Here is a 17,702-nt window from a genome sequence, read left to right as displayed (position 1 = left end):
CTGCCTGCCGATGCAGGGGACACGGGTTCGTGCCCCAGTCCAGGAAGATCCCACATGCCGCGGAGCGGCTAGGCCCGTGAGCCATGGCCGCTGAGCCTGCGCGTCCGGAGCCTATGCTCCGCAACGGAAGAGGCCACAACAGTGAGAGGCCCGCGTAACGCAAAAAAAAAAAAAAAAAAAAATAGACAGCTGGATCAAATGCCAAATTTAATCAACTCCATTTTAAACCATTAACTAAGCCTCACATGTAGTGCCCAAGTACATCATAAAAGATTAAAAAGGGAAAAACAGATCTTATATGTTCGTACACATTAATGGATATTAGAAATTTGACAAAATTTTATTTAGAAAGTATGGGCTTAGTGAAATTGTTTTATTCACATGTTTGTGTTTTGTTTTTTAAATTTTTATGAAATATATAATTTTTAATAATTGTGGTAAAATCTACATAAAATTTACCTTTTTTTTTTTTTTTTGCGGTACGTGGGCCTCTCACTGTGTGGCCTCTCCTGTTGCGGAGCACAGGCTCCGGATGCACAGGCTCAGTGGCCATGGCTCATGGGCCTAGCCACTCCGTGGCATGTGGGATCTTCCCGGACCGGGGCACGAACCCGTGTCCCCTGCTTCGGCAGGCAGACTCTCAACCACCGCGCCACCAGAGAAGCCCCCATTTTAACCATTTTTAAGTGTGTAGTTCAGTGGCATTAAGTATTCATATTATTGTACAACCATCACCACTATCCATCTCCAGAATTATTTTTTCATCTTCAAAAACTGAAACTCCACACACCCATTAAATAGATGTTTGGTTATAAATAGGCCTTGCTCAAAACCGGCAGTCTAGAATGCAGTGATACGAATCTGGAGAGGTTAATCCAGGTAAGTGGCAAATGAATCAACTCCTACTACAACCCCAAGTGACTCAGTGACAACCTGTGCTTTTACCCTCTCTCATGTGTTTAATATTGATGACCAAAACTGAAGCAAAGCTCTAGAAGAGATCTGGAAAGTGTGTTAACATATTTCATTTTTACATTACAGCTTACAAAGTACTTCCATTTATCCCCTAGAACACAATCTGAGTGGGAACTCTTTTCCCTGTTTCATAGGCAATGAAACTATGACTACGGGGAAGGTAAGAGCAAGGACCAGAACCCAAGCCAGAATCTACTGTCCAGCGCTTGTCCTACTAGGCCACATGGCCTCTGCCAAAGCAAGAGAAAAACGAGGCATGACTACTTCTCAGCTCTCCCAGACTCACTGGGTCTAACTGGAGAGCATCTGCTCTCTTCATCACAGCAACTAAACTTCCTTACACCTGAAAACCACACCTGGTTCATCATTTCTCCATCTTTGTTGTATTTATATTAACAGCAAAAAGAAAACACCCCCAAAAAAGCATAATTCTGAAACACAATTAATGCAATCACAGTCAAGAGTCAAATGTAAGTCAAAAAAATATATTAGGATAGATTACTGGATCCTATAAAAAGACTGAGTTCAACCTCTTTTTTTATTTTTAATTACTTAAAATAAATTCACATTATGTGCTCTTATTAGACAAGACCATAATCTCTCTTGCTAAACAAAACCTATGGAAAAATTCATTTCTTTGTGCTTTACGAACAGAAAGCACCTTGTACCAAAGAATTACAAGCACTAAGGATTTACATAAAATTGCCAGAATCAGCAAGTGGTGGCTTCTTTTAGTTCACAAAGAGGCAACCTATTCTGATTTCTTTCAAATAAAATTCTTCCACCAAAACCCTTCTCTTTGCTCAAGAGCAATAAATTCCCTAAACCTTCAGGCTTCCCATTTAAATTCCAAAAAGGATAAATACAATCCCTCGAAGTCATGCCCAACACCATCGTTCTACTTCTCCACATAAACATAAAAAAATTAGACAAATCTGGCTGCAGAATGAACAGTGGGTCATCCCAAACAAGGCAGGAAAGAACAATCATGCTTCGAAAGAGTAATTTTATTTTATAATTCTCCCCACTTTTTAGTTACTTAGTACTTGATTTTTAAAAGTGCACATTAAAAAAATGATTACTTAAAAAATGAGAGTTGAATACAGGACTCTGGAATAAAGAGGTCAGGAAGACCAAATAAATTGAGTCCGTTTTTAGTTTTGTCCATGATAATTAAAGACAATTTGACAATGATGGCCATTTTACCCAGCTGATTCAGGGGGGCTTCTAGTACATGCAAGTGCATGAACTTGATACAGAGGGGGATTTCACGAAGTTTTAATGACGACTAGAAATATCATAAAGCGATTATGGACAATCTATAAACACCTGTTGTTGTCACTGGACAGAGAATGCTTCCAGTTTTCCAATTCACAGCTGGAACCAAGCTCTTGGATCTTCCACTCGTCTTCACTGGCCAAAAGAAAACTTTGTAATGGCTGATATTTTTTCCTTACAATTTCAGTGAAGCCTTAGCTTGGATCACATGAAAATACCTCTGCGTTTCTTCCAGAACTCCCCAATACCTTCCTTAATAGCATATTCAGCACAGTTCTTGCACTCTTGGGGTGTAAATCCAATTAATGCTCTTCCTGTAATACCAATTCCCTGATCACTTGCCAATTTTCTAACTTGAGCTTCTATGTAATGAGGAGATAGATAATAAAAATGGTCCCCAAGGACACTGTAAGCCATGTATTGAGAGCCTTCTGAGGTTTCTGTAACTTCTTGATCTTCAAAACTCTCTACATTGCAAGCTATCTCAATTTTCCCTTCGTGAGGAAAAGCCATCGTTTGGACGCCCTTCAATCCATTCACATTTGAGCCCCGAATGGCATTAGCGATCTCTTTTCCCAGAGCCAAGTCTTGAGAATCTATGGTAACATTGCAGTTCATCACATATGGGCTAGCACCGATGCCTAAATCATTAGAAAAGCATGTTAATCAAGCAAAGTGAAAGCCTCATTTTTAAGATTCTATTCTCTACCCAATTTTAATCCAATGAGTTTCCTTTACTTGGTTTTAGTTTCAAAATAATACGCAAATATTCCTCATTATCAACTCCAGAATTGTCTAAAGGTCATACATATTTTGAATACCAGAGTTATTTGAGCTATAAGCAGATACTTTAATCTACTCTAAATGTATCTGGATGTTTTTTCTAAAATGGTTAAGAAAAGCCCAGACTTTCTAAAGTATCAACAGATATTTCAAAAGGCACATTTGAAAATCAAATATCAACAGCAGCAAAATGTCTTGGCCTTCCATTCATTTCCAAGGCCATCTCCACAGGGGCTGGAATTCAGTGCCAGGACTACGGGTCTGGGAGACAGGAATAAATCACACTCTGTACCCATCCCTTCCACCCCAAACACAGACCTGTCATCACTGAGCTAGGTTAAGATCGGATTCAAATGAAACTCAGCAACAGTCTTGGCTAGGAAAGGAGGTCACTAAAAAGTGACAAACAGTCTTGGAATTGGGAAAGACAAAGGGACTCTTGTGTCTCATGACCATGTGGGTTTGGCAGGGCAGGGTTTGGGGCACTATGTATACCTTCTTGGTATAACCAGTTGGAGGCATCTCTTTCTTCCATCCCCAGCTTCCCAAGGGACTGGGACTGCCATTGCTACTCCAGAGCCTGGTTACTCTAGAGCCCAGGGGCAACTGTCCTGCTTTTCCCTGCCTTGGGGATGATGCAGCTCATGTTACATAAATAGCCCTGCTCTAATTATAGTTTACATTATAAGATGGACAACTTGGTTAAATTAGCATTGGTATGAAAAGCTTAGGTTTGCAGTTTCTTCATTTTGGGGGAACTTTACATTTCTAAAGGCAAAGTGACTAGGGATTGATGCGGGCTGACCTCACCTTCAGCATAAGACAATTCTTTAGTTACTATTCCAACATTATTTTACTGTCAACGTTTTTTCTTGCTACTTTCAAACTTATTGCTCATGGTGTCAGTATCCAGCGAGAGATCCTGCTGAATTCACTTTCCCCTAGACAGCCGTGGTTTGGGGGCTTTGCTGCCTAGCCTGGGTACTCTCATACTAATAGACGCTTTACAGAAAATCAGCACACGGAAACCACATTTCATCTTTTTCCCACACATGTACATAATGAAACATTTCAACTCCCGAGGCTGGGCCTCTTCCTACTGGGAATTCTGCAGGAATGAATCAGATTACAGTATTTCTCCATAATGCTTATTTCATAAAAATTAAATTTCTTAACAGTCAATACATATCTCTCTCAACCTCATACACCAATCACTTACTCTAAATATCTTTGAGAATTATATCAGTTTTAACATTTCACAGAGTACAACTGGAAATTTTTCTTGTCAATGCTAATGTCATTCGTTAATGGAAAGCATCCAAGCATGGTTTCTCTCTCCTCTACCCCTCAACAGGTAATGTTACAAACAGTCCCATTTTCTCATATCTGATATACATACCTTATTCTGACTCAAGGAGTGGCCTCATCTTTATCATTATTCAAACAAATAGCTAGACCACACTCAGATTTTGCTGAAAAGTATGTATACATATATTGGGTTATACTAAGTATTGATACTATTCAAAATACTTATTGGGCCTATTGTGCTTTGATATACCAGAACTCTGATATGCCCAGTCAACATTCAGATATTCATATGTAAGTTATCAGCTTGGGGGAGGTAGTCACTTCCAAGGCAAGTTCGTTCATATGGACCCAGGGCTCTTCCTCCCCACAGTATGGTGGCATGGACCATTCCATCCCTAAAGACATGGGACTTTTTCTGAATCCCCCATCCAGCAGATTCCAAGGCACCTGTTACCACCATGTGCCCAATATCTGTACCTTTTGTCACAGAGTTTCTAAAATTGATCATTCTTGCTAATAAATGAACTCATTACCTAAGATAAGTTATTAGATGTAGAATAAGCTTAGATGTTAAGTCCAGAGCACAAGAGTGCCATAAAGAATTCACTTGTCCCAACACTGATTTACTTAATTAAAATAAAACTCTACTTACAAAATTCCTTCAAAAGCTAATTATTTCTTAGAAAAATAAAATTGAACATTAGAAGTAACATATATTCTCTTCTAAATAAAATAAGAGTAATCACAAACAACACAGAATAATCATTTCTTTTGTATATGCTCTTGTTATGTTGTGTTTTAAATTCTTTTTTAAAATTTATTTATTTATTTATTTATTTATTGGCTGCTTTGGGTCTTTGTTGCTGTGCATGGGCTTTCTCTAGTTGTGTTGAGCAGAGGCTACTCTTCGTTGTGGTGGGCGGGCTTCAGTAGTTGTGGCACACGGGCTCAGTAGTTGTGGCTCGTGGGCTGTAGAGCACAGGCTCAGCAGTTGTGGTGCACAGGCTTAGTTGCTCCGTGGCACGTGGGATCTTCCCGGACCAGGCATCAAACCTGTGTCCCCTGCATTGGCAGGCGGATTCTTAACCACTGCACCACCAGGGAAGTCCCTTAAATACTTCTATTAAACTTTAATTATACAATAATTGATTTTGTTTTATCACTGTATCTTATTCAAGCAGTGAATAAACAGAGATAGTCAATGAAGCTGAGAAGTTTCCGGCCTAATCAGGTTGTAGTACCCTTCCTGAGGGGTTGTGAGGTCATGACCCATTTCTTAGAAATAAAAAAAGAAAGAAAAGAAAGGGAGAAAGAAAGGGAAAAAGAAAAGAAAAGAAAAAGGAAAAGAAAAGAAAAGAAAAGGAAAGAAAAGAAAAGAAGAAGAGAGCTTCCCTGGTGGCACAGTGGTTGAGAGTCTGCCTGCCGATGCTGGGGACACGGGTTCGTGCCCCGGTCCGGGAAGATCCCACATGCCGCGGAGCGGCTAGGCCCGTGAGCCATGGCCACTGGGCCTGCGCGTCCGGAGCCTGTGCTCCGCAACGGGAGAGGGCACAACAGTGAGAGGTCCGCGTACCGCAAAAAAAAAAAAAAAGGAAAAGAAGAAGAGAAACTGCTTTCTGCCCAAATGCACGCATTTCTAATTCCTCCATTTAATCCTTCCCAAGTCCAACACCAATATGGTGATCCAATTCGAATGAATCAAATTCTGCATTTAAATCCAGCAGTCCCACTGACCTTATATGAAATGCTGAATTTGATTTTTTTATGCTAGTTTAAACTTAGTAAAGATTTTTTAAATAAGGGAGCTAATTAATCCCAGAAAATCGTATTTCTAGTTAAATGTCATATAATTAAAGTAATTCCATTTTTTGCTCTAAAATTAGAAACCTGATGTGAAAGTTTGTTTCTCAGTTTGCGGTCTCGCCCCGCTCCTGCCTCCCGCAGATTGGCACTCGGCTGCTCTGGCGGCAGCATGAATCTCCTCACTGCAAAGCTGAAATTCCAATTTTATTCCAACGCAACTGTCACAACGCCCTGAAGCAAGCTAAAAACAAGGAAAAAAAGCTTTGGTATGATTTCACTTTCCATGTGTTCTTTAATGAAAAATTTATCATTCTAAATATTGGTGTTTACTCCTAGTTAAATACTTTTTTTATCAAAAAGAAAAAGAAACTGAGATTCAGTTGCTATTATTTCACAGGGAAATATAACAGGCCTGATGTTTTCCTGACAATTCTGTTATTTTCTTGTGTGGAAACACTGTATTTATCATATACTGTACGGCTGGTGATTCAGATATTGTAGAGACCTTATGGTGAACTGATATAGATGTAAACTCTTTATGCCAGATTGTTTAAGCATAAAAAAAACAAATGCACTTAATTAACATCTGATGTGTAGCTTTTGCAAACACAAATGCAATATTTGTGTTTGAGCACTGGCAGTAATGACTGTGAACTATGCTATTAATGTCTGGTTTAAAGATGCTTGCGGTAGGACCATGTCTGGAATAACACAAATAAAAAACTGCATTCAGACAAAACAATAGTGAAGAGCCCATTAGAAAAATGAAAAAGCAGCACTCAAAAGAAACACATGTATTTTTTTTCCCCTTTAGATCAAAATTATTCTCAAAAATCGTTCCAGGTGCCATCATCTTCAATCAATTAATGGTGAAAAGATTCTATATATTTTCCTCCACAGAAAGGATTTCATTTTAGGGAGTCAGAAGTTGCTAAGGGATGTATTTAGAAGTTCTATTTATCATATCAAGTTCCTCTTTGGTGGCTTAGTTTTAAAAGATGCATGAGGAGAGAGCCGAGGTGGTGCTTTGGGATATTTGGCATTTTTATAGCTGAAGAGAGAACTGCAAATTTGTGGATTACATTACAGTTTGAATAAATAAAGAGATTCTCATGAACTAATGTGCGACTCCCTCATTAAATATGTTTTTACTGAAAACCTGCTGAGTTCCAGGAACCATGCAGGTTACTGGGTGTAAAAACATGAAGGTTAAAATAAGATAAAACCTAGCCTAAATGTGGTCCTTGCTTCAGACTAACAAACAGAGCAAGACAATAGCCTTGGAACTCAGGTTCAAAAATATAAACAGCTGTTATTACACCAAAAGCAATTAGTCATCATTACGTATTGGTATTTTAAATTTTTTAGAACATGTACTAAAGAGAAACCACAGCTGAAACAGGACATTTGATGACTAAAGCCATAAAACTCAAACATAATTGCTAAGTCCAGTGCTCCCATGGCAGGAAGAATGCAGGACTCTTAGGCATGTGGCCAAATCCACAGAAAAGAAAGCTGAGTGACGCTGTGTGGCATAGGGCTGGCAGTGGCTCCCTGTGGGTCTGAATTCAAGTTCTACCTCTTCAGGGACATTGCCTCTGCTCAGCTGTCTTTCAGCAAAATGGCTATGACGTTTTCCCACTCTGCAAGGAATTGTGAGCCTCAATTTCTCAACTCTGAATCTTTCAGAGTAACAGTACTTCAGAGAGGAAATCACAGAGGTAGATCCATGTTAATATCATAATGGAATGAAGCCAGTCCAGTTGAAAGGAACCTCAGGTGACCTGCCTGCTCCCAGGTTTTCTATAGGAGAACAGTGCCTTTCACCAGCTCATGCAGAGACAAAAGCAAAGTCCTTCATGCTTCTATTACAAGTTACACACTTAATTACACATTGAGACTTTCATCTTCCATCACTCCAACTAGATTTACAAGCAAATGTAGAAAATTATGAAAACAGGTTCCTCAAAGCAGGACTCATTCTAAAACTAGAAATTATTTTTCAAAGACTAAGTAAAGTTTTGGGTGTGAAGTAAACGGCATTATTCAATGTCAAGAAAAGTGCCTGATGCAGCAACTTCTCATTTACTGAGACAGAAGTAAGCAAGGACATCTCTCACTAACCCACTGAAATAACTAAACAGAAGTCCTTGATTCCAAGATGTGCCAATTACCTCCATCTATGATTCCTAAGGCATCATATGAAACTATAGTTCAAAGAAGTGTCCCTCTATTTTTAAACAATGATGCATATATGCAGGCCAGTCATATATCAGCCAGCGGTGTTTAAATTATCCTATAAATGTTTAGGGTTTTAAAATATATATGTATAAAGTATTTATTTATAGATCTAAAAGTATCAACTATTACTGCTTTGTCCTTATTTATGTTCCTCATGAGCTGGCCAACTACAAACTTCTAAAAGGAATTTGGTTTAAAAGATTTTGTGTGTTTGGCACTGACTATGGGTGTTAATCATTTCTGAGCTCACTTTTTTCTCTTCTGTTTATAATATTCTCAGGGAACTTCAAAACAGAAACCTGTTCCCTTATAGATTCTGCTTCCTCTCGGGTACTGTGTAGATTACTTTGTCACTGGAAAGTTAACTGTAAGTGTTCAGTTGATAGCACCAATCATTTCTATTTAATTTTTTTAGGAAAAGAAATAAATATAGCAATGTGTTGAAGCTTTTCTGTTTTGATGGGAGGAGTGGAAAACTATGTTGAGAAACATTGATGTAAATAAAAAATGTTAGAAAAATATATAAAGCCATTAAATTTAAAAATAAGGAGGAAAATCGCCATAGTTAGGAACTAAATTCACTGAAAAATTAGATGAATAACATTTCTACCCTAATGACAGAGGTGCCAGAAATTCTCCTTCAGTAGATATTACTTTTAAAAATGAAAACATTTTACTCCTTCTTACGTAAGTGTTTCTTAAGAGATAATTCGTGCAAGTAAGGTAACCTAATATTTCGGTTGATTATGTGTCTTAAACTCGAATTATAATCTTGTTCATGAAATATTAGAAACTGTTTATCCATATCCTTTATTCACTGTTCCTCTCTGAAACATTTTACTTTTCTATTAGAATCTCTTTTGAGCCTATTAAATGAGGTGTCTCTCGATGAATAACAGTCTACCTAGCCTTGGCAACTTATAATTTTCATGTTTTTTTGCACAAACTGAGGATTCTGCCACTTAGCAGGAGATATTAGCAAAAAAGACACACGGAGGGGAAAGTTGTGCTACTTTTCCCTTCTTACCTTAAATCTTTCATCAGCAATCTGAATAAATGCATTGAAACCCAGCTTTTATAAAACTGACCATTGATAAACCTCAATAATTACCCTTTATGAAAGATGACGGAAAGTAATCACAAGATCAAATCAATTTAGAGAAATAATGAAAATATGTTGAAAGATTTAAGAATTTAAAAACACTTTTCTTACAAATATATAACATAAATAAAATAAATAGATGCATACCATTTTACAATACTGAGATCATACTGTTTATACTACTTTATATCCTTTGGCCTTGACACTGGCTTTCTCTCTGCCTGAGACTCCTGTCCACATCTCCACGTGGCTAACTGCTTCTCTCCCAGTCTTTGCTCCAACACTGCCTTTACTATGAGGCCTACTTTGGTTTATCCCATTTAAAAACTGTAGTTCAGGGCTTCCCTGGTGGCGCAGTGGTTGAGAGTCAGCCTGCCAATGCAGGGGAAAACGGGTTTGTGCCCCGGTCCAGGAAGATCCCACATGCCGCGGAGCGGCTGGGCCCGTGAGCCATGGCCGCTGAGCCTGCGCATCCGGAGCCTATGCTCCGCAACGGGAGAGGCCACAACAGTGAGAGGCCCACGTACCACAAAAAAAATAAAAACAAAAACGAAAACAAAACTGTAGTTCACTCCCATCCCAGACACATGATTCCCATTGTCCTGTTCAGTTTTTTTATTTTTTTTGGCTGTAGCACTTATTTTCTAACATACTATATAATTCTTTATTTATTAAGCTTGTTATTTACTGTCTCTCTCTTCACCCCTTCCCCACTGGAATGTAAACTCTTTTTTTTTTTTGTCTGCGTTGAGTCTTCGTTGCTGCTCGCAGGTTTTCTCTAGTTGCGGCGAGCGGGGGCTACTCTTCGTTGCGGTGCACGGGCTCTAGGTGTGCGGGCTTCAGTAGTTGTGGTACATGGGCTCAGTAGTTGTGGCTCATGGGCTCTAGAGCGCAGGCTCAATAGTTGTGGTGCACGGGCTTAGTTGCTCCACGGCATATGGGATCTTCCCGGACCAGGGCTTGAACCTGTGTCCCCTGCATTGGCAGGCAGATTCTTAACCACTGCGCCACCAGGGAACTCCCCGGAATGTAAATTCTTTGAGGGCAAATAAATTCTATTTTCCCCACTGACCATAGTGCCTAGCACATACTAGGTACTTGATAAATATTTGTTGCATTAATTAATAAACTACAAATTCTCTCTACATTGTATTGTATTTTTCAAGTCTCTAAAAATTCTTCCAAACCTTCACACTTAATTGCTTGCATAACAGTCTTTCACCTAGGTATAGCTTATTTAATAATCACTCTCAAATACTGAACATTTACATTGTTTCCCATATTTACTATTATAAATATTTCTTTGATAAACATACTTGTGCATAAGTACATGTACCTTTTATTATTTCCTCAGGAATAAATCTATTTCCTTAAGATAAATCTATCACTAGAACTAGAAATTTCTGCAAAGCAGTTACATATATTCTTGGAGCTCTTAATACACATCACCAACTCACTTCCAAAAAGCTTATACCAATTGATGCTACCGTTAGTAGCATGAGTGCCTCTAACTACATCTTTACCAGTATCAAATTTTACCTTTAAAATACCATCTTTAAACATTTTTGTGCCAATCTTGGCATTTTAAAGTAAACTTAGGATTGTCAGATGTTGACGAAATTCTCCATGTAAATCACAGATCTCCACATGGAGTAAAAATAGAGAAGAAATTAGAAATTCCAATGGCTTGTCCATTCCAATCAAACAATGTAAAATGGGTGAGATTATCTCAACCCCAGACAATCATTAGGTGAGATGGGGGAGCAGTGTTCACTTTGGTTTAGACAATTACAAACCAAGTTTGTTCTTAGAAGATTGAATATGATTAGTGATAACATGAACATTTAGTCTTTAACTCAGATATGCTTTTTAGAGTTCTCTAAAGTTCTCCCTAAATACCGACCCATTCAGTCTCTCAGCAATGCAGAAATGAGAATGACGTTTTTCCAGGGACTGCCTAATCCAACACTAAAGCCAGTTCTGTTCTCTAGTACTAGGATTCCTGCTTCTAATTCCTGTCCACTGACTGTAATCCCAGTCACTGGGCACTGTGCTGACAAGGTTTGTGAAATAATCCTTTCAGTCTTTAGTGAGGCCCAAATTAGAAACCAGGAAATAGCTGTCTGAAAATTTAGTCACAAGCTTACACTTCTACATTTGTGAGACAAGTCGTGGGAAAATATGTGAGGTTCAAATTGGCAGGGAGCAATCAGCTTCTTCCTTTTGCCATAAGTAAAGACTAACACACACTTTTTTATAAATCTTTTCTCTAAATGGAAGGAAGAAATGGCCCCTTAGTACTGTGTTTGGCACTTAATAGACATTATTTCAACTTCACAGTCTCATGAGGGAGATATAATTATTATGTCCATTTTACAGATATGGGAACTGAGGCTTAATGAGTTAAGGAACACTCTGAAGTCACACGGCCAATGAACAGCAAGGCCAGGATTCGAGCATAGCCTCAAAGCTTGCACTGTTTTCATTGTACTGCTCTGCTTGATTATAGATATCATTGGTTTGAGAGCAGAATTCTGCACCAGGGATTAGTAACCAAAAGCCTATGTGTAACTGCACCATGGAGAAATGTGTGTTTCTTATGGTTGCCCACCTCTTGCTCCTTGGGGACCTAGTATCTTAGTAACCGCTAAAATATTAACTGACTATGAAAATGTTACCTAGCGTGGTTTAATTTGTGATCCCTACAGAAGATACTTGAGGGTGAAAGAATTAAGACTCAAATAAATGGCACTAGGATGGTGAAGTGCAGTGAATGGGGATGGCGTTTTGGATGGGGTTCTACTGCCTTTTCCGAAGGTAAGCTCTAAGCAAGGAGTGGGACTGGAGTAGCAGAGAGAGGTAAGAGTTGGTGAGATCCAGGGGAAGGAAGAATACTATTCCCCATGTTTGTTCTCTCTGGCCTAGAGCCTGCTGTGTAGAAAAGCTTGTCTCCAGGGTGCCTCTAGAACTGACTTCTAGCTGTAAGCATCAACTTGGACACACTGGATGTTCAAGTGCTGAAAGACTTTCCTACCAGCTAAAAGTAAGCTCTACCCAAGTCCTGAGCCACCAACTGTCCCCAGGATACATGCTCATGCCCAGCACAGCAGCGGGCCTCCAGGACCTGTCCTGGTGTCAACAATTCTCATCATCAGTGGCCATGCTGCAGGGCTCATTATTTATCTTGAACATCACTCTTGGGGGCTCTCATGGAATATATGATGAGGGCTTCCAGCCTCTCTGGTCTGCTCATGAAGGCATGGGTAAGAAAGAGGCATGAGGAGACCTTCAACCAAGTCAAGAAGAAGCCCCAGCTGAAGTCCTCCTGTATTATGTGGGAGGGGCCAAATGAAGGTGACCTCAGGATACTCAAGTTTAAAAACAAAAGCAGAGGGGCTTCCCTGGTGGTGCAGTGGTTAAGAATCTGCCTTCCAATGCAGGGGACATGGGTTCAAGCCCTGGTCCGGGAAGATCACACACGCCGTGGAGCAACTAAGCCCGTGCGCCACAGCTACTGAGCCTGCGCTCTAGAGCCCACAAGCCACAACTACTGAGCCCACAAGCCACAACTACTGAAGCCCGCGCACCTAGAGCCCATGCTCCGCAACAAGAGAAGCCACCGCAATGAGAAGCCCGCACACCGCAACAAAGAGTAGCCCCTGCTTGCTGCAACTAGAGAAAGCCTATGTGTAGCAACAAAGACCCAACGCAGCCAAAAATAAATAAATAAAATAAATAAATTTTAAAAAAACAACAACAAAAGCAGAACAAAACCACACTATGAACCTGTTAAACCACATCTTCGGGCAGGTGCAACTCCCAGGTCAGGTTTAAGAGCACTGAAATCCCTCCTTGTGAACCAGCCCAGTTGTTTCCTTCTCTGGACAAGAGTGCACTTCTCAGGCAGGTCGGCCTCACCAAAGAGAAACACACTGCAGCCAGGAACACGCTGGACCAGATTCTCAGCAAGGTCTATGGACAGTGGGAAATTTTAACAAAATTAAATTAAAATCAGGCCTAATGAAAGAAAATAAAGCACATAATTTTCTTATTGTGGTAAAATATATTTAACACAAAATTTACCATTTTAACCATTCCTAAGTGTACAGTTCAGTAGCATTAAGTGCGTTCCCATCACTGTTATAACCATCACCACTAAAGCATATAATTCACACAAATTTTAAAAATCAAAGTTTGAGCATAATTAATTTCCCCTTGAAGTTAGTCTCATAATAAAAAGTTTGTCTATGTACAAGGAGGCTAGAATTTCTAAGCCATTATGAATCTAATTCCATAAGGAAAATTCATCACTAAGATTAATAAAATTGGTACCTTCAATTTTTAAACTATTTTATAACAGCCCCAAATTGTGTATACTGTTAAGAGAAAGAAGAAGTTAAGAATACAAGGGCCAGATCTGCATTGTCCAATATGGTAACCCTTAGCTACACGTTCCATTAAATTTTAATTTTAATTAATTAAATGAAATGCAATAAAAGTTTTTTCAGTTGCATGAGACACATTTCAAGTGCTCAATAACCACATGTGGCCAGTGGTCTTCCTATTGGACAGTGCAGATACAGAACATTTCCATCATCACAGAAAGTTCTACTGGATATATTGGGTCAGATATTCTGTAAGGAAGCCTAGTATTTAAATATAATTTTATGGAGGCTATTCTCTGAATGACATTTTTTCATTCTCTTCTGCCATTTTTATATTTAGATTCTGTCTCTGACCTTATCTTTTCAAGGCAGATTACAGAATTACCTTCCTGTTTTTTCTAGAGAACTGCTTTAGGGGACTGCTGTTTGCAGCTGACAGCATGTTTTCACGGCACTAATCACAGTCCGCTGTAAGCAAGGATAGAGATAGCATAATATTTTTTCTGATGTATAGATGTAGGTATTTGGAAATTTGGGTACTGGCCTGGGACAGCAGGACTGTGGGCCTCCCTTATTTGGAGGCCCATCATGGAACATCAGAGGCTGAGATGGGGCCTTTAAGCACAGGAAATCTCTCCAACTGCAATTCTGAAGGTTGGTTATTTGTTTGTTTCTAATGTAGACTCCTATGCTGATGGGAGGGGTGAAATGTGGAGGGCATTAAAAAAATTTTGTACCTCTGGGTTGTATGCAGTCTGGGGAAATGTTCTTTTTAAAAAATATTTATTTATTTATTATTTATTTAGTTTGGCTGCACCAGGTCTTCGTTGCGGCCCACGGGAACTTCGTTGAGGCATGTGGGATCTTTAGTTGCGGCATGCGCACGCACTCTTAGTTGCGGCACGCATGCGGGATCTAGTTCCCTGACCAGGGATCGAACCAGGCCCCCTGCATTGGGAGTGCAGTCTTATCCACTGGACCACCAGGGAAGTCCCGGAGAAACATTCTTTCTCTGAGACAGGTAGAGACTCTAGCATTAGAAGCCCGTGATATGTAGACACTACAAAGCCAAGAAAATCTCCCAAATTTACTACGTGAACTCTACTTCTTTAACACTTTAAGATACTAAAGGACCATGGACTTCAGGGCGGGGGAGCGGGCAGATGCCAGTGACACAGTTAACAGAGGTTTAGGAATTGTAAAATAATGCTTAGGCAGTTACCTAAGTACTGCCCTCAAATCTGGAATGGCAGAGAGCAGGGATGGCAGAAGAAAGGGAAAATGGTTTAGGAGAGTTGGTTAAGACATCTTAACATCTGACAACTCTCCAAATTGTTTGGATCACCGTTATCTGCTCCAGCCATAACTTAGAGTGACTCACACTTTGGATGTCACAGGAGCCTAATACACAAACTGTGATGCTAACGCCCCTCCTTCTAAATAGAAATAGTGTGACCTATTTCCTGGCTCTGCTCAGTTCTTGGCCTAGCCAGGCCAGCACCTCCATTTGGAGCTACAGTGCTGGAGTATTGCATAAGTTTATAAAGCCCAGAATCTGTAAAGGAAGATTCTTGGAGCCTGGTTCTTAAAGGGCAAAGCAGGGGGAGATATTTGCAGTAGCAACTCCCAGCTGTCAGCAGCTGGGGGGTTGAGGGCAGGGGTACATTTTGGTTTAGTAGAAATAGCATATGCTTTTGAGGCCAGAAGATATCGGTTTGAATACCATTTCTGCTCCTTAATACCTGTTTGGGATCTTGAGCAATTTTTTTTGACATCTCTGAGCCTCAAGTTCTTTGTCTGTAAAGTGAAAATGAAAGAAAAAAAAAAAGCTTCCTCTAAAGCACCAACTCCTTATCTAGAAATCTGGCAATTAAAAGGAATAAAAATAAGCATTTATCCTGCCTTTCCTGTATAAACTGTATTCCAGGGTAGCCAGATAGCCTGAACTGATGAGGGAAAGTTTTTTAATAGAAAAAAATCTAACTAATAAATGTGGAAGAAATGATATAATTAGAAAATCACCATTTTGGAGACCCTAAGAAAATAACTGTTTCAGGCAAAGATCAGCAATGGATAAAACCCTCATGAAAAGTCAATTAGGAACAAGGGCAGTTCACCTTTGCGTCACCAGATGTGGGATAATCAGACATTGTGGCTTCCTGATAGGACACATATGAATCTCAAAGCCCACCTTTGAAGAAGTTTTGCCAAAAAAAAAAAAAAAAAATGAACTTCAACCCTATCAAGGGGCTAACTTAAAGTTTGTATGAAATGAGAGGGATAAAGAAACAAATTAAATGACACCACAAGGGAGCAAACAGATGATCCAGAATGTGGGAATTTCATAGGACAACTGACCTAGTTTCTGCAACCAGTGAATCGGAGGAAAAAAGCAGGGTGGGGGACTGGGCTAGATCAAAAGAGACAGAGATACAACAATCACCTCGATATGTGAACCATGTGTAGATCCAGATTCAGACAAGCCCATCATAGAAAGACGTTTGCTCGGATTATACACTGGATGTTAGATGGTACCAAAAAACTATCATTTTGTTGGGTGTGATAATGGCCTTGTGGCGATATAAGAAAATGTCCATATTGCTTACAGATATTTTAAATATGCAGGGGTGAAATAATATGATTTTTGGAACTTGCTTTAAAAAACCTTTAATAAAACTAAAGGAAAAAAGAGGGAGATAAAAAGAGAGGAAAGGAGAAAAAATAAAGGAAGTAAAGAAAGAAAAGAAACCCCCTCATAGAATGGATACAGAGATTAAGGTTAGATAAACTAAGAAACCTAGCACGTCTAACACAATGCCTGGTGCACAGCAGCCGGGGTATGTTGCTTCCTTTCCCCTCGGTAAGCCTACACCACTGTTCTAAATTCCGAAAATTCTGAATACCTTCCTGGACTGCTGTGTCCCTACTTACTAGAAATCCCCATATAGTTTAACAACACTTCTCTTCCACTATCTCTTCTATACCAATTCATGGTGGAAGGAATCAAATTTAATTTTTACTCTCCAATGAAGAAAAAAAGATATTTCATTATTCTCATACAACGAAAAGACCACCAAAGCCAAAATGATATTTAGCAATAGAGACAGCACATTATACTCTTCATACTCAAGGAAATATCTTTTATGTTTCTAATGATTGCAAGCCAAGGGCCCAAGGTATGTATTTGTAATGTAGCTGAAGAGTAAAATTTAGATTGCCTGCATTTCAAAGAAATGTCTCAAATTTAGTCAGAAGAATAGTTACTAGCAAGCTATTTTATTTGTTATATAAATTGCCTTCAAAAAAACTGGTTTTAATTGTATCCTTTCATTTTCACAATTAATCTATGTAAAAATTATCCCCTGTACTGTAATTTCAAATGCTTACATCATGCAAACAAACACGCCTGTTAAAGAAGATAAAATTTTTGAATCTTCAAGGTCAAGTCTCACAGTTTTCAGATAAGTGACATTATTATTATTATTATTTTTTTTTTTTTTTTTTTTTTTTTTTTTTTTTTTGCGGTACGCGGGCCTCTCACTGTTGTGGCCTCTCCCGTTGCGGAGCACAGGCTCCGGATGCGCAGGCTTAGTGGCCATAGCTCACGGGCCTAGCTGCTCCGCGGCATGTGGGATCTTCCCGGACCGGGGCACGAACCCGTGTCCCCTGCATCGGCAGGCGGATTCTCAACCACTGCGCCACCAGGGAAGCCCTGACATTATTATTTAAAGCAATAGTTCTGTGTGCATTTCCCATAAAGCGATTGTTCCCCCGACAGTGAAGCCAAGCACTTCCAGAGCAGGAACTTTTCACATTTTCAATGAGTC

General features: G+C 39.5%; 1 protein-coding gene across 6 annotated transcripts in view; it reads right to left on the bottom strand.

Annotated features, from left to right (window-relative positions):
* Nucleotides 1-1,446: 1,446 nt before the first annotated feature.
* Nucleotides 1,447-17,702, bottom strand: part of FTCDNL1 (formiminotransferase cyclodeaminase N-terminal like) — an 84,206-nt gene continuing 67,950 nt past the window's right edge. For 5 of the 6 annotated variants that reach the window (XM_082629790.1, XM_082629794.1, XM_082629791.1 and 2 more), the window contains exons 5-6: nt 13,277-13,462; nt 1,447-2,894 (exon numbers count right to left, since the gene is read on the bottom strand). In XM_082629790.1, the coding sequence (XP_082485916.1) occupies nt 2,458-2,894; nt 13,277-13,462 (623 nt within the window). In that variant the 3' untranslated portion in view covers nt 1,447-2,457. The remainder of the gene's footprint in view (nt 2,895-13,276; nt 13,463-17,702) is intronic. The other variant, XM_082629795.1, reaches the window with a different exon arrangement.

This window comes from Mesoplodon mirus (genome assembly GCF_964341445.2).
Source record: "Mesoplodon mirus genome assembly, chromosome: 8".
Lineage (NCBI taxonomy): Eukaryota > Metazoa > Chordata > Mammalia > Artiodactyla > Ziphiidae > Mesoplodon > Mesoplodon mirus.
Note: the sequence above shows the minus strand (reverse complement) of the source record. Positions and strands in the feature narration are given on the sequence as shown.